Genomic DNA, 13,201 nt, shown 5'->3' with positions numbered 1-13,201 from the left:
GTTCAATCTCAAAATTAAACATTAGAAAGTTCAGACGAAACTGGTGAATTTAGTGAATCCACTGGAATTTTACCAGAATTCATCATTGCCACCTCTTTAACTACCTTATCACTCAAAATCAATCGATACATCATTTCAGACATGTCTTGTAAACAGTGAATTCTCAACAATCCAACTTCTTCATCAATTTTCTTCTCATCCTGATTGGAAATGTTCTCTTGGAGTGATTTGAATCGTTCCTCAATCTTGTCAATATTCAACTCGAGTGGAGCACCTTTCTTCAGATGGGTATTGAGAATGTGAAGTGCAATTTTGAGCTTGTTTGATTTTCTTCGAGCTTTCTTATAATTTTCAATATTGTCGAAACATAGGACTGGTTCTGAACAGTAGGATCTCCTGCTGAAATCGAGGGCTATTTTGAAAGTTTCCTTATTGAGGAGAATTCTTTCGAACATTGTGGAAGCAATTTCCTCTGGAAATATCCCATCTCCTTTTATGGATCTGCACAGTGGAATGGTTACAAAAACAAAGAGTTGAATGATGGAATACATAACCATCGATTGACCATACGGAAAGAAATAATCAGTATAAGTTCTTATAATGGTAATGTATGGACAGACAAGATAATTAATGACAGCAATGAGGAGGAGAATGCTCATTACTGAAGTTTCTATTTTGATTCCCCATGTATCCTTCTCCAAGAAGAAGGAAATCAAGAGCAGGACAACCAGAGCAGCCAAGTAAGATGCAAATAATCCACAGAAAACTGCCACTGTTCCTGAATGCATCGTACAAGCTCCAAAAAAATTGTTAATTCCAGTATTGTAATATGGAGAGGCAGACTCAGGATTGGTCAATTGAATTAAGCCCAAAATCAACCACAACGATATGTGAATCACAAAACAAATCAAATAGGTCAGTACTCGAAATTTGGCACTTAATAAAAACTTGTAAAATTTGAATAATCTCACTTCATTTGGAGTAAAATCCAAAGAGCCAATAGTACTCACTAAATCAGCACTTTTTGATTTGCTTTTTGTGGCTGTTAGATCGGAATTTGATTGCAAAGTGCTGACAGATCCTATCGATGTCGAATTTTGCATGACCGACTCGGCTGCGTGTTGCATTTCCTCCATCGTATTCGAAAGTTTTTTAACATCTAATTTTAATGAATTCCTATCCATTCCCAACTGATCACTCAAATCCTTAAAATTCCCAGTCAATAACCTGTACAAGGCATGTCTCACAATAAAGGAAAACATATTAAGTATTGGCGGTAGAATCATTGCCCACGACGTGTGAAATAATATAAAAATTAAAACACCACACGGAAAGAGATCTCTCCCTAAGGCCCACCTCAATGATGGGAAGATGGTTGAGAAAAAGGAAGCAATGAGTATGGGAATTAGACAAGAGAGATTCCTCGCCTGTATGTGTCCACTTTTTCTCTTCCAAATAATTCCAATAAATGAGAGAAGAAATAAGGGAATGAAGATTGCAATTTCAATCCATGCAACTATTGGAACGAATATTGTGTCGGGGCAAATATTGTTATAATCTTGTGCTGTCATGTTGGGTTTTGTTGAGAGGTATGACATTTCAAAAATCCGCAAATCACATGGTATCATTGAGGTGTTAGTTGTAGAATTTAAAGATGAAGCATAAAGGGAGGAAACTGTATTAAGTATTTCATTAATTTCGAATAATGATGATGGTTTCGAATAAACAGTGAGTGACATTCTCTGTTGTTTTTTCTAGTTTGTTTTTGAGATTGATGTTTCTTGATTGTTGCAACAAACGTAACTTCCTCGCAATTATTGTTGGAGATAATCAACAGTTGTCCTTTATTAGTTGTTTTTAGAAATAAGAAAACACTTTTTTGCAATCTTTTCCATTTAGGGTTAGGTACCATTTTGAGATTACAAGTACTCCCATAGCTTCAAAACACATCAACAAGCAATTGCATTAAGTTCAAAGCCACCTTGCTGTCATCATTGTGTTACTGGTGACATAAATAAGCAATTCTCTTCCATGTGTTATGGTATTGAGGACTCAAACAATTATTCGAATATCAAGTTGAATGAAAAAGAACCAAACTCCAAAGAAGAAATAACTTACACTGCATCATTCCCACCTCTCCCTTATACTGTTATACTCAATAATCTTTGGTAAGGAGTAAATCGAGTGATTATTTATTTCAGCTTGTTGTCTCATTGTTATAAGATTTACAAATCCAAATTACCACACTGTACATCAACCAAACAAATGATATCGTTAGTCCAATAATCCAAAGACAAAGAAACAACAAGATAATTGAAGCTCAATAGATAAAAAAAATGTTTAATCCCAATCAAAAGACAAATCAGCAACATTATCAGATTTATAGAGGAGCAAGTAGTACTAGGAATGGTGGAGCAAGTAGTAGTAGTAGTAGTAGTTCTCATCATAATGAAGAGGAATTAATAATTAATGATTCAGAGGAACATGTTTCCGAATCATCTCAGAAAAAGGCTTTTTATCAACAAAACAAAGCGAGAAATTATATAATTAATAATACTACTGGTGATTTAATCAATCCGAGTAATGGTAGCAGTTATGATAATAGCAAGAAGCCTCCTCCTAATCGCTATTATCAAAATAATAATTACAATTACAATAATAATTATCAGAAGAATTACAATGATAATAATGATAGATACTCGCGTAATGGCAACAACAATAGAGAATATAGAGGAAATAATAATTACAATAATAATAATAATTTCAATGATAACAATGATAAATCGAGTAAGCATAGGGAATATTCAGGAAATAATAATAATCGAGAATATAAAGAGCAAAGAGGAGACAATAATAATTATAAAGGAGGAAATAACAATTATAGGAGGAATGATAATGATAGAATTCACAATCCACCAGTTACCAATATTCATCAACCTGTAATTGTCAATCAGCCACCAAAACCTGTGGCCCTTGATAATGAAAATAACTTTCCCAGTCTAAAACCAAAGGAAAAGAAGGAACCAACTCAAAAGAAGGATAAGGCCAAAGAAAAGAAGAAACAACCTGTGCAGATTATTGGACCACCTGTAATAATTGAAGAAAGTGTAACATCATCAAAATCAACAACCAAATCTGAAAAACCCAATGATTTAGTGGAGTATGGGTCAGTGGAGTTAAACTGGATAAATATGGAGATTGGTAATTTTGATGACAATAAGCATGAAACATTTTTATGTGTAAATAAGGAACAAGTAGGACATGGATTATTGGAGAGAAAGGTATCATTAGTATACTGGTCTGCAACTGGTGATATTAAATTACAAGCAACATTCAACTCTAATCATGACTATTGGATGGACATTAAGCGAGAGAATGTGAGACGTGTTATTGTTGGTGTCACAGAATTAGCCATTGAACTTAGAAATGTGCCATTCATCTACCGTAAGAGGCCTGATGAAGCATTTCGTACAAGAATGGCAGCTCCTGACTATTCACAACAAGATAGCATATCATCCATGTGGTTGAACAATTTCAGATGGGGTAGATCTCTACTGCTCACTGTTTCATCTGATGTGAGTTCCCTACTGAAGGGTCATAATTATCCATATCCTTTGGTAATGAGAGATAAGAAAATCAAAAGGAAGCAAATCGATACATTCCAATATGATGAAAGCTTGGACTTTCCATTGTTTCATAATTTTTCCTTCAATACAGTATATTTGCTGTTTTGCTTAGATACTAAGATACCAGGAATTCTACACAATAGAGAAAGATTGGAAGCAATAGTGGACACTATTACAAGATATATTAACAAAGATCATGACTATGAAATGGTTGACCGTGCCATGAGAGAAGTATTGAATGAGAAAAACATCTATCCATCTGAATTCCTAGAACATTTCAATCAACGGTTAGCTGATCAAAAATTGAAACATAATGACACGGCATTCATTGATTTTGATACAAACTTTTTCAATATTCGTAAAGTAATGATTACACCAACAGGTTGGAGATTTTTTGACAAATCAGTTGAGGGTGGTAATAGAGTTTTGAGAAAATATAAGGAAAAGAATGAAGATCACTTTTTGAGAATCACATTCTGCGATGAAGATCTTCATAAACTTAGTGCTGAAAAATTTACAAACTTGCATGAGAGAATTGAGATTGTGCTAAAGAAGGGCCTTCTAGTTTTTAACAGAAAATATGAAATGCTTGCTTATTCTACCAGTCAACTTAGAGCCCACAGGTACGTCTTATATTATTTCAAACATTTCTAACAATGTTCCAGTTCTTGGTTCGTTTATTCGAATGGAAGTTTCACCCCAAGAAATATTATCAATTCTCTTGGTAATTTTTCTCATATCAAAGTTAAAGCAAGGTATGCAGCAAGAATTGGACAATGCTTTTCACACACGTATGAAGGCATCTCAAAAGAGTATGAAATTATTCCAGACATTACCAGAAACAATTATGTGTTTACAGATGGTGTAGGAAGAATATCACTAGAATTTGCTGTAGAATTAACCAAGAAATTCCAAATCTCATTTGCTGGCAAAGAATACATACCATCAGCATTCCAATTTCGTATGGGAGGGTTGAAGGGAGTTGTTGTTGTAGATCCTGATATTCATTTATATTCAGATTTGGATCTTCTCCTATCTAAGAGTCAGGAAAAGTTCATAGATTCCTCCAGTAGCGAGTTTGAACTGATTACTTACTCGAAAAGAAATAGATTTGCTAGTTTGAATAGACAATTGATTGCTTTATTGAGTTCCAATAAGGTATCAGATTCGGTATTTTTACAACTACTCGATAGAGATCTTGAAGAAATCAAAAAGTTATTTAATGATAAGAAGTATATGAGGAGAGTGTTGAGAAAATCACAAGATAATATCGTTGGAAAGAATATGAAGAAAGTGGCCTCTCTCAACTATTTGGATTCTCAATACGACTTTTCTAAAGTTGTGCAATCGGGAGAGGACATTAAATTCTTTTACCAAATAGAACCAGTATTTTGCAATATCAAGGATAGTTTGATCAGAAACAGATTGAATGATCTCAAGAATGGTAGAATTATTCTTGACAAGGCTCTTTTATTGATGGGAGTTGTGGACTTTTATGGAGTGTTGGAAGAGGATGAAGTATTTATCCAACTTTCTGAATTGGAAAACTCTGACTCTGATCTTTATGATGACAATTGTTTTGTGAATGGTGGCACTTTGAGTGGAACTGTAGCAATTACAAGATCACCATGCCTTCACCCTGGTGACATTAGAAAGTTCAAAGCTGTTACAGATCCAGAAAAGATTAGCAAATTATCACACCTTAGAGATGTAATTGTATTCAGCCAAAAAGGCAATAGACCTGCAGCTAACAAAATGAGTGGAGGCGACTATGACGGCGACTTTTTCCAAGTATTTTGGGATCCACTCCTAGTTAATTTTGAGGAATATCCCCCAATGAATTATGAGGGACTTCCACCTGAAGAAAAGCACGACGGATGTGACTATCGAGTTATTAGAGAATTCTTAACAGAGTACATTATTAATGACAACCTTGGTGTTGTTGCATTCTTGCATTTGGAACATTACGATAAGGAGGGGGATGGGCTAAGAAGTGAACCTTGTTTGAAATTGGCCAAACACCACAGTTATCAAGTTGACTATGCCAAAACTGGTGTCAGAAAACCACTTCCTACTGAACTTTTCTCCAACAGTAGACCTCACTATATGCCAAGAGTTTTTGGTAAGAAAACATATCACTCTGAAGATGTTATTGGAAGTATTTATGATAAGGCTGTCTTTTTTGAAAAAACAGTTCACGGAAAAAAGCTTGGCATTCTAGATTCTATTCAAGAGATAAAACTGGATCCTCATCTTGAAATTTTAGATGCTGTCTTTATCAAACTTCCTAATCTCAAAACAATGCTCATAGATGACGACTGGGATTATTTTGATGAAAATATAATGCACGCCTACAATGCAGCATTAGAAATTTATGAAGAGTACAAATCAGATTTGAGAAAGCTCATGCAACAATACTTTGTCTCATCAGAAGTTGAATTATTAGGAGGATTTTTCAATACAAAGGAATTAGAGGTCAGATGTGGAAAGAACCATTACAAACTAAAATTGGAAATTAGTGAAATTGTTAAACATTTCACCAAATATTATCATGACAAGGCAGTTGAAGTATTGGACGACTATGAGAGTAAAGTATTTCCAAGACAAGCAGTTGCCACAGTTTTCTATATTGCTGTAAGAAATGACAATAAGAAGAGGAAAATGAGAGATTTCTTTGGTATTACATTTTATTGGCTTGTTATGGATGAAATTGTAGCATTTGAATCTTTCGAAAATGTAAACCCTCCTACAATTTAAAATTTACAAACTATTTAAATACCGGTCACTAATAAACTTGTGAACATGGAACATTACAATCATTGTAAAGAATATTTTAAAAATCAATTCAAAAAAAATGAAATTACTCTTCTCCTCAGATCTACACGGCAATCTTACCCAATATCAAAAATTGATCAATTATGCAAATGATCATCAGATGGATGCTGTTATTATCGGAGGTGATTTATATTTGAAGAATAAGAAGGAATCCAATTTAGATGAATATTCCCATCTCGATAGTAACAAGGGAATTGATAAGCATCGAGTCTATTTTGAGGACAAACTACTTCCAATATTGAAGCAATTCAAGCATGGAAAGGTGTATGTTTGCTTTGGAAATGCTGATTTATATTCCGATGTTGAGTTTATGAAGGAAAAAACAAAAGAGACAAATATTGTAGTGTTGTATAATGAAATGATGAGAGTGAATGATGATTTGGAAATAATGGCCTACTCATCGATTGTTTTCATGAAGGGACATAAGAAGGATTTTGAGAGATTTGATACAAAGGATGTGAAGGATACTTTGGCTCAGAATGTTGATTCTTATGTGATAAGAACGAAAGGATATACTACTTTTGATGCTCAGCAACTCCATGATATTATTCTCAATAATGAATATGCAAATACTCGACAATTGTTGGAGGAGAATCCAAGTGAGGATTCACATTTTAGAGGAAAGGAAGGATTTTATCATTTCAAATTTGATGTAAATGATAGTGAATTGGTGAAGGCCTTTTCTATTGAAAGAGAATTGGAAAGAATTGAGGAGAGGTATTCATTTTCTAAAGAAAATTGTAAGAATCAAATATGGATCTGTCACATGCCTCCAAAAGATACATGCTGTGATAATATCAGTGATTTCCATTGTGGATCAATTGCACTTAGAAGATTTATTGAAAAGCATGAACCAGCTGCCACATTCCATGGACACTTCCATAGCTCAGTGGATTCCTCGAAAGGTGTGTACTGCTCCTCAATTGTGGGTAACTGTTTGAGTTTCACCTCTGGCAACTATCCAAAAAGTAAGGAAATTGCCATGATCAAATATGATACTGAAACGAAAGAGCATTCCAGAGTATTAGTATAAATAGTAGTTTTATTTTACATTGACAAATAGTTTAGCGTAGAGATCATCATACTCTTTGCATTTGTCTTCAGGTGAGAAGAGGAGGGTTTTTCTTTGTTTCAAGTTAATTCTTTGCAAAATTTCATAAGTGGTATAGAAAAGAGTTGGATTATTTTGGGAGACAGCTGTATTGAATTGTGTGAAATTAATTATTGAATTATTATTTAACACTACTTACCAGCTTCAAATACTTGAGCGTAGGAAATTTTGAATGGATGCTTTTCACTATTTTCCATCATTAATTCTAAAACTCTGGAAACATCCTTCCTTGAAAGGAGAACTTCACACAACAAATCATAATCATTCAATCTCTTTAGAATATCAAGGGAAATTTGATAAGCTGGAGGATACTTTTCGGAAATGTGCAACATTTGCAATGCAGTCAATTGACTATCGCCAATGACCTTGAATTGGATCAATTGATGCAACATTGAAAAATTATTATCCTTCACCAGCAGTTCAATGAGCAACTTTTGAATAAAATTGTGAACTGGCACATTACTCTTCTTCAGTCCTCTGACATATTCAACCAAAACTGAGACTAGCTCTATGGTAGATAGAGATCCTGCTTCATCAATTGGAACAAATACAAATTTGTACATGTCTGATTGCATAATTATTGGATAACCAATGGTATTAATTTGTGTTTCTTGCATTTCATCACCTTCTTCAATTTCTGTGAGCATGTTAATATCTACAAATTCCAAAGCTTTAGGTTTGGTAAATACGGAAAGACGTTTCAATTTTTCACTAAACTTTTCCTGTTTTTCAGTTTCAAGTTTAACTAATTGATTCCAATAATACTTGTTAACAAGTTCTAAAATTTCTGATATAGTCTTCAACTCCTCACTCTTAGATTCAATAAAAGTTCTCAGTGTTGTCAAGAGCAAAGCCTTACTGTTAACTCTTCTGAATAGGAATTTTATAGAATCCTTTCTATTTCTCATATTGATTGGCATGTGAGAGATGGAAAGTTTAAGCTCGAAAACATAACCCAATTCCTTATCGAGGATATAATTTGGATACCAGTAGGTCCAAGAATCGGATTTGTCTATTTCAACATAATGTTAAATTAATAATATAATTACAAAAGTGACTCAATATGGAAATAAATCCAATCGTATACTTACATAATCTATCAGTAGCATCAACTTGCATATCAGCCTGTGTCAGTGTATCCTTAACAGTATAATGTGGAGAAATGGAAAGAGGAGGAGAGACTGGGTAATCTTGTTTTGTGAAAACATCATAGGCAGTTGAGGTTTTATCATCCAAGTTGTGAACAATTAAGAGAGAATCAACAACATTCAATGCAATGTTTGATCCAGAGAATAAATTGAAAATTCTTTGTTGTACAAAAGCTTGAACATTTTGTGGCTTGTACTTGAAGATATGCATTTCATGATTGGCTGAGCATATGCAAACGAGACAGCAACGACCATACCTGTTGTATTGAAATAGAATGTCAAAAATGATTCATCTCAAATTATACTACATACATTGAAACGAGGAAAGTTTCAGAGCTCTTGATTGGTTTATGATCTCCGATATTGAGTTCTGTTAGCTCAACTTTTGTCAATTTGTTCATTTGGCCACTTGGAGTAATAATGTAAGGATAGAGAGCTGTATTTTTACCCTCCAAAGCTAATACCAACAAGTTATCAATTGGCGAGAATTTACAGAACCGAATATTCTCATAAATTGATTTCAAGGTCTTTACAGGTTTGTGTTTTTCCTTAACCTATTTCCAATAATTCCAAATTATAAATCAATCCAATATTTCAATCACTAAAATACATACACTAATAAAATCAATTGAGTATGTCGACACAACTAATAAATAAGAATCTGAAATCCAATGAAAATCCAAAATAATATTTGGTCTAGTTTTTTTCTCCATCAAATCAAAGTGAGTGAAATATTCTGCGCTATGTGGTTTAGAAGAATCTGATGAAATAACTGAAAATATGACCAATCTTCTCTGTTCATACAGCATGGCAAAGAAGGTTCTCTTACTCGATGATTTTGCAGCAGTTGGCATTAATCCCTTCAAGTCAACTAGTGTTGGAAGTCTTGAGAAATTATTAATCATTACAAAATTAATGTACTCTACCTTTTTGTAATAATATCACCCTTCATCAATGGAAATAACATGAACTTTTTGCTATTATAAATTGCAACTTCCCTATTAGCATCATTAAAAGTGAGTCTATTCTGTTCAAATTCTGAGGAAGAACTAGTAAAACTTTGTGTAACTGGTGAAATACCTCCGAAATTATCTGGTAAATTATTTAATTGAATACTACATAATGGAAGTGATAGAAATAAATAATGTTGTAAATTTGAATAGGTTGGTGGTGTTATTGTTGTTCCCGGATTGATCACATGATGATGATGTTGTTGCTGATTTGTAATTTCCAAATTATTATCTTCTCCAGCACCTCCAACAACAAGATTAGCTCCTTCACCAGCACTATTATCATTTTGAAAATAATTCTCCACCACCCGAATATCTTGATCCGATGGTATTATATTCTGCCCATCCTCGAGCGAAGTTTCACTCCAATTCTTTTCCATTTTTTTGAAAATGATTTTTTCATCAAGATTTTCTTTTCATCAGAGTTTGAGAAAATTATCGGAAAAGAAAACTTGTTATTAATTGAAGAGATTAATCGAAATAATGATAAACGTATGTAATAAGAAAATTCAAAATTGAAAGAATCTTTATAGTGTTGGAATAAGAATCCAATGGAAGTCAACTTGAAAAAAATGGCGCAAAATATTGACACTATTTACATTCTCTATGCTTCACAATCAGGTACTTCGGAATATTTGGCCACTGAATTGAATGATCAATTATCATCAAGTGTTGTGGATTCTATCGAAAATTTTGAAAAGTATTTAAATGATGAAAAATTGGAGAAGAAGAGTTTGTTCCTCTTCATTATTAGCACATCAATTGAAGGATCACCACCAGATGCCATGACTGATTTTCACTATTGGATGACTGGTGCATCAGCTAGTAAATTGTTTAATCATGAAAATTTTGAATATTCAATTCTCGGAAATGGAAATTCAAATTATGCTGAAACTTATCAACAAGCTTCAAGAAATGTCAAAACGTTATTGAGTGCCATTAAGAGTCCATTTGTTGAATGTAGAGAAGGTGATCAAGCTGAAGGAAATTCTGAAGAAATGCTCAATGAATGGAAAGCTGATATCAAGAATAAATTATCTCAATAATAATTTATTCTCAATAATAGTTATAGAATAACTAAATTCTCAATGAAATATTAAGAACTATTTCAGTTAAAATAATAGAGATCTATTAATCTTATTTATTCATCTATTCGATTTGAATTATTTGTGATAGAAGCAAATCCACAATATTTTACACTGCTATTATTGCAAGAGACAAACTCCTGCAAGAGTTTCAAATTCTTCACATCAAACACAACCATAACCTTCAACCCTTTGAATTGTTTCAGCAGTGCCTTATAAAAGTGTGAATAGGAATTTCCATTTAAAACTCTAATTGTTAGAATGGATTTTAGGGAGAAACGGTTGGATATCATTCCACTCAAATGATTGTGTACTCTTTCATTGGATGGCAATATCTCAATGTTCAAACCACATTCCTTTCCAATTTTTAAACATTTTCGAATTAGATCAGAAGAGTTTGGTTTCTTGAAATGACCAGTACTTCTCTTGTCCATTAAGAGAGAGCAATATAAGGAACGAATTTCCATTTTTTTTAATTGAATGCAAGCTAATCATTTGTTTAATCTCGTACTACTCATAATAACTTTCATTTCCCTCTCGTGCTCAATAAGATTTCTCCTAGTGGTGTGAATGTCCTCCTTGGTCTTCTCTATTATTCGTTCAATGAGTTCACACTTTCGTAAATCTTCCTTCTTCTTATTTTCCATCACTCTTAGTTTCTCCTTGATTTTAGCTGCTCTCTTTATTTCCTTCTCTGTCTTTTTTGCATGAGCTTCCATATCAATGAGAAAGGGTGATCCAGACATCTTTTTCTTCAAATCCCTTAGTTTTTGTTTTTTAAACATTTCGTTTTGGGCAATTTCTTGTTCTCGAGAAATTTCCAAGTCTTCCTTGTATAGCATTCGTTGTTTGTTTCTAAATTCATTCATTTGCTGGGATCTGAGTAGTTCCTTCTCCACTCTGAGCCTCATTTTAGATTCTCTCCTTTCCTTACCTCCAGGTTTCTCAAAAGATGGGGTAGCAGGAATAGTTGCTTGTACAGGTGGAAGAAGAGGATAAACGAGTTGTTTTTTTGGTTGTTCTCTGAGTAGTAGTAATGGTTCAATATTTAACGATTCAAGTTATTGATAATTACTACTTACTTTTGATAAAAGAATTTCTCCACTTCTTTCACAATGGGACTGTTTGGTAGCCTCTCTGTAGGTCCTTCGATTTCAATCTGTTTCACCAAAGCTTCGTAAACTCTTGGTGAAGTCATTTTGAGTTTCATGTATGTACTATTTAACAAGTATTCAGAGTTTGGTGACATCTGTGGTTCTCTCACCATTATTCCAGTCCTCAGCAATAAATCTGACTGATCCCAGTAAACTCCCTCTTTGAGTGTTGTCCCCGTCTGATAGGATTCAACACTCTGCAGGTCATTCTCAAGCTCTATATGATTTACAACATCATCATATGAAGGAATGTTTGGTATTGGGCTCGCTGTTACTATACTATTTGTTGAGGAATCACAATCCGATCCACAAATGGTTGTGGCTTGTTTTGGCGTACTCATGAACGAATCATAAGTACAATCTTGTGGTTCCTCCGATATGAAGCTATTATACTTCTTTGTTGACCTAGGGGTGTTGTAGGAGGCACTGAAACTATTTCTCAATGTTTGTCTTGCATCCTTCCAAGAAACTTGAACAGTATTAAAACTCTTTCTTCCCGAGGTGGTGGCAGATTGAGGTTTTTTAGGAGGGCTCTGATTTTTCCCAGAATGAAACTGAAAGGTGGTGGAAGATAGTGAACTCTCGAGGGATCGATCACTTTGTTTGGATGTATTGTTAGGGTAGGGTGCAGTAGTTGTAGAGGCTTTTGATTCTGTATTATTTCTCGCTGTCCCCAGTGAGCTAAAATATGTTGAGGGATTTGAATTGGCTTTTGAGGCATAACTCGATCGACTTGAGGCTGATTGAACCCGTGCAGAATTAAAATGATGATGAGGTTGATGATTTGCTGGGCTAGGTTTAAAAACCGATGCTGGAAAACCTTTTAATTTCGGTATCTCTGTCTTTCTAGGTGGTGTTGGTTGTTGTTGAGGTGATGTAGTGGATTGAGGTTCCATTGTTGATGATGATTCACTCTCGGATGAGTTTTCTTCACTCTTTGGAATGCATTCCGAAATACTACTCTCGATTGAAAGGGCCACCAAGCTCTTTTCATTGGTAGATAAAAGAGAGTCATTGAAAGAGGTTGACAATCGTTGTTGATGAGGAGGTGAATTAGTTGAACTATTATCCAAAAATCTATACTTTCTCACAAAAAACCCCGATTTGTTTGCTTTGTTAGTATCATCTAGACAGCTATTATTAATATCCTCACTCATCCTTAATATAAAATCCAAATTGTTTTTTGATATAAATTATCTTTCCAAAATTGTAGATTAACAAACAACACTGCT

General features: G+C 33.9%; 6 protein-coding genes across 6 annotated transcripts; 3 read left to right on the top strand and 3 right to left on the bottom strand.

The window, feature by feature from the left end:
• Nucleotides 1-14: 14 nt before the first annotated feature.
• NAEGRDRAFT_65785 (uncharacterized protein) lies at nt 15-1,262 on the bottom strand (the record flags this gene model as incomplete). Its single annotated transcript, XM_002678968.1, has 1 exon — nt 15-1,262. One exon carries the CDS (start codon nt 1,260-1,262, stop codon nt 15-17), a length of 1,248 nt encoding a protein of 415 aa, XP_002679014.1.
• A 3,084-nt stretch (nt 1,263-4,346) lies between these two features.
• On the top strand, nt 4,347-5,792 carry NAEGRDRAFT_1269 (uncharacterized protein; the record flags this gene model as incomplete). The annotated part of the gene is made up of 2 exons (XM_002679090.1): nt 4,347-5,012; nt 5,067-5,792. Coding segments are annotated over 2 exons (1,392 nt in total), but the record flags the coding sequence as incomplete, so codon positions are not given.
• Nucleotides 5,793-6,561: 769 nt separating this feature from the next.
• NAEGRDRAFT_65783 (uncharacterized protein) lies at nt 6,562-7,494 on the top strand (the record flags this gene model as incomplete). Its single annotated transcript, XM_002679089.1, has 1 exon — nt 6,562-7,494. One exon carries the CDS (start codon nt 6,562-6,564, stop codon nt 7,492-7,494), a length of 933 nt encoding a protein of 310 aa, XP_002679135.1.
• A 209-nt stretch (nt 7,495-7,703) lies between these two features.
• On the bottom strand, nt 7,704-10,110 carry NAEGRDRAFT_65782 (uncharacterized protein; the record flags this gene model as incomplete). The annotated part of the gene is made up of 5 exons (XM_002678967.1): nt 7,704-8,584; nt 8,664-8,977; nt 9,033-9,274; nt 9,335-9,605; nt 9,647-10,110. The coding sequence occupies 5 exons, from the start codon at nt 10,108-10,110 to the stop codon at nt 7,704-7,706; spliced, it is 2,172 nt and encodes a 723-aa protein (XP_002679013.1).
• Nucleotides 10,111-10,302: 192 nt separating this feature from the next.
• Nucleotides 10,303-10,776, top strand: NAEGRDRAFT_65781 (uncharacterized protein; the record flags this gene model as incomplete). The annotated part of the gene is made up of 1 exon (XM_002679088.1): nt 10,303-10,776. The coding sequence occupies one exon, from the start codon at nt 10,303-10,305 to the stop codon at nt 10,774-10,776; it is 474 nt and encodes a 157-aa protein (XP_002679134.1).
• A 68-nt stretch (nt 10,777-10,844) lies between these two features.
• NAEGRDRAFT_79191 (uncharacterized protein) lies at nt 10,845-13,126 on the bottom strand (the record flags this gene model as incomplete). Its single annotated transcript, XM_002678966.1, has 2 exons — nt 10,845-11,838; nt 11,898-13,126. The coding sequence occupies 2 exons, from the start codon at nt 13,124-13,126 to the stop codon at nt 11,307-11,309; spliced, it is 1,761 nt and encodes a 586-aa protein (XP_002679012.1). The 3' UTR covers nt 10,845-11,306.
• Nucleotides 13,127-13,201: the final 75 nt, after the last annotated feature.

The sequence above is a fragment of the Naegleria gruberi genome (assembly GCF_000004985.1).
Source record: "Naegleria gruberi genomic scaffold NAEGRscaffold_15, whole genome shotgun sequence".
NCBI classification, from domain to species: domain Eukaryota; phylum Heterolobosea; class Eutetramitea; order Acrasida; family Naegleriidae; genus Naegleria; species Naegleria gruberi.
The sequence above is the reverse complement of the archived record's forward strand: the minus strand, read 5'-3'. Positions and strand labels throughout refer to the sequence as shown.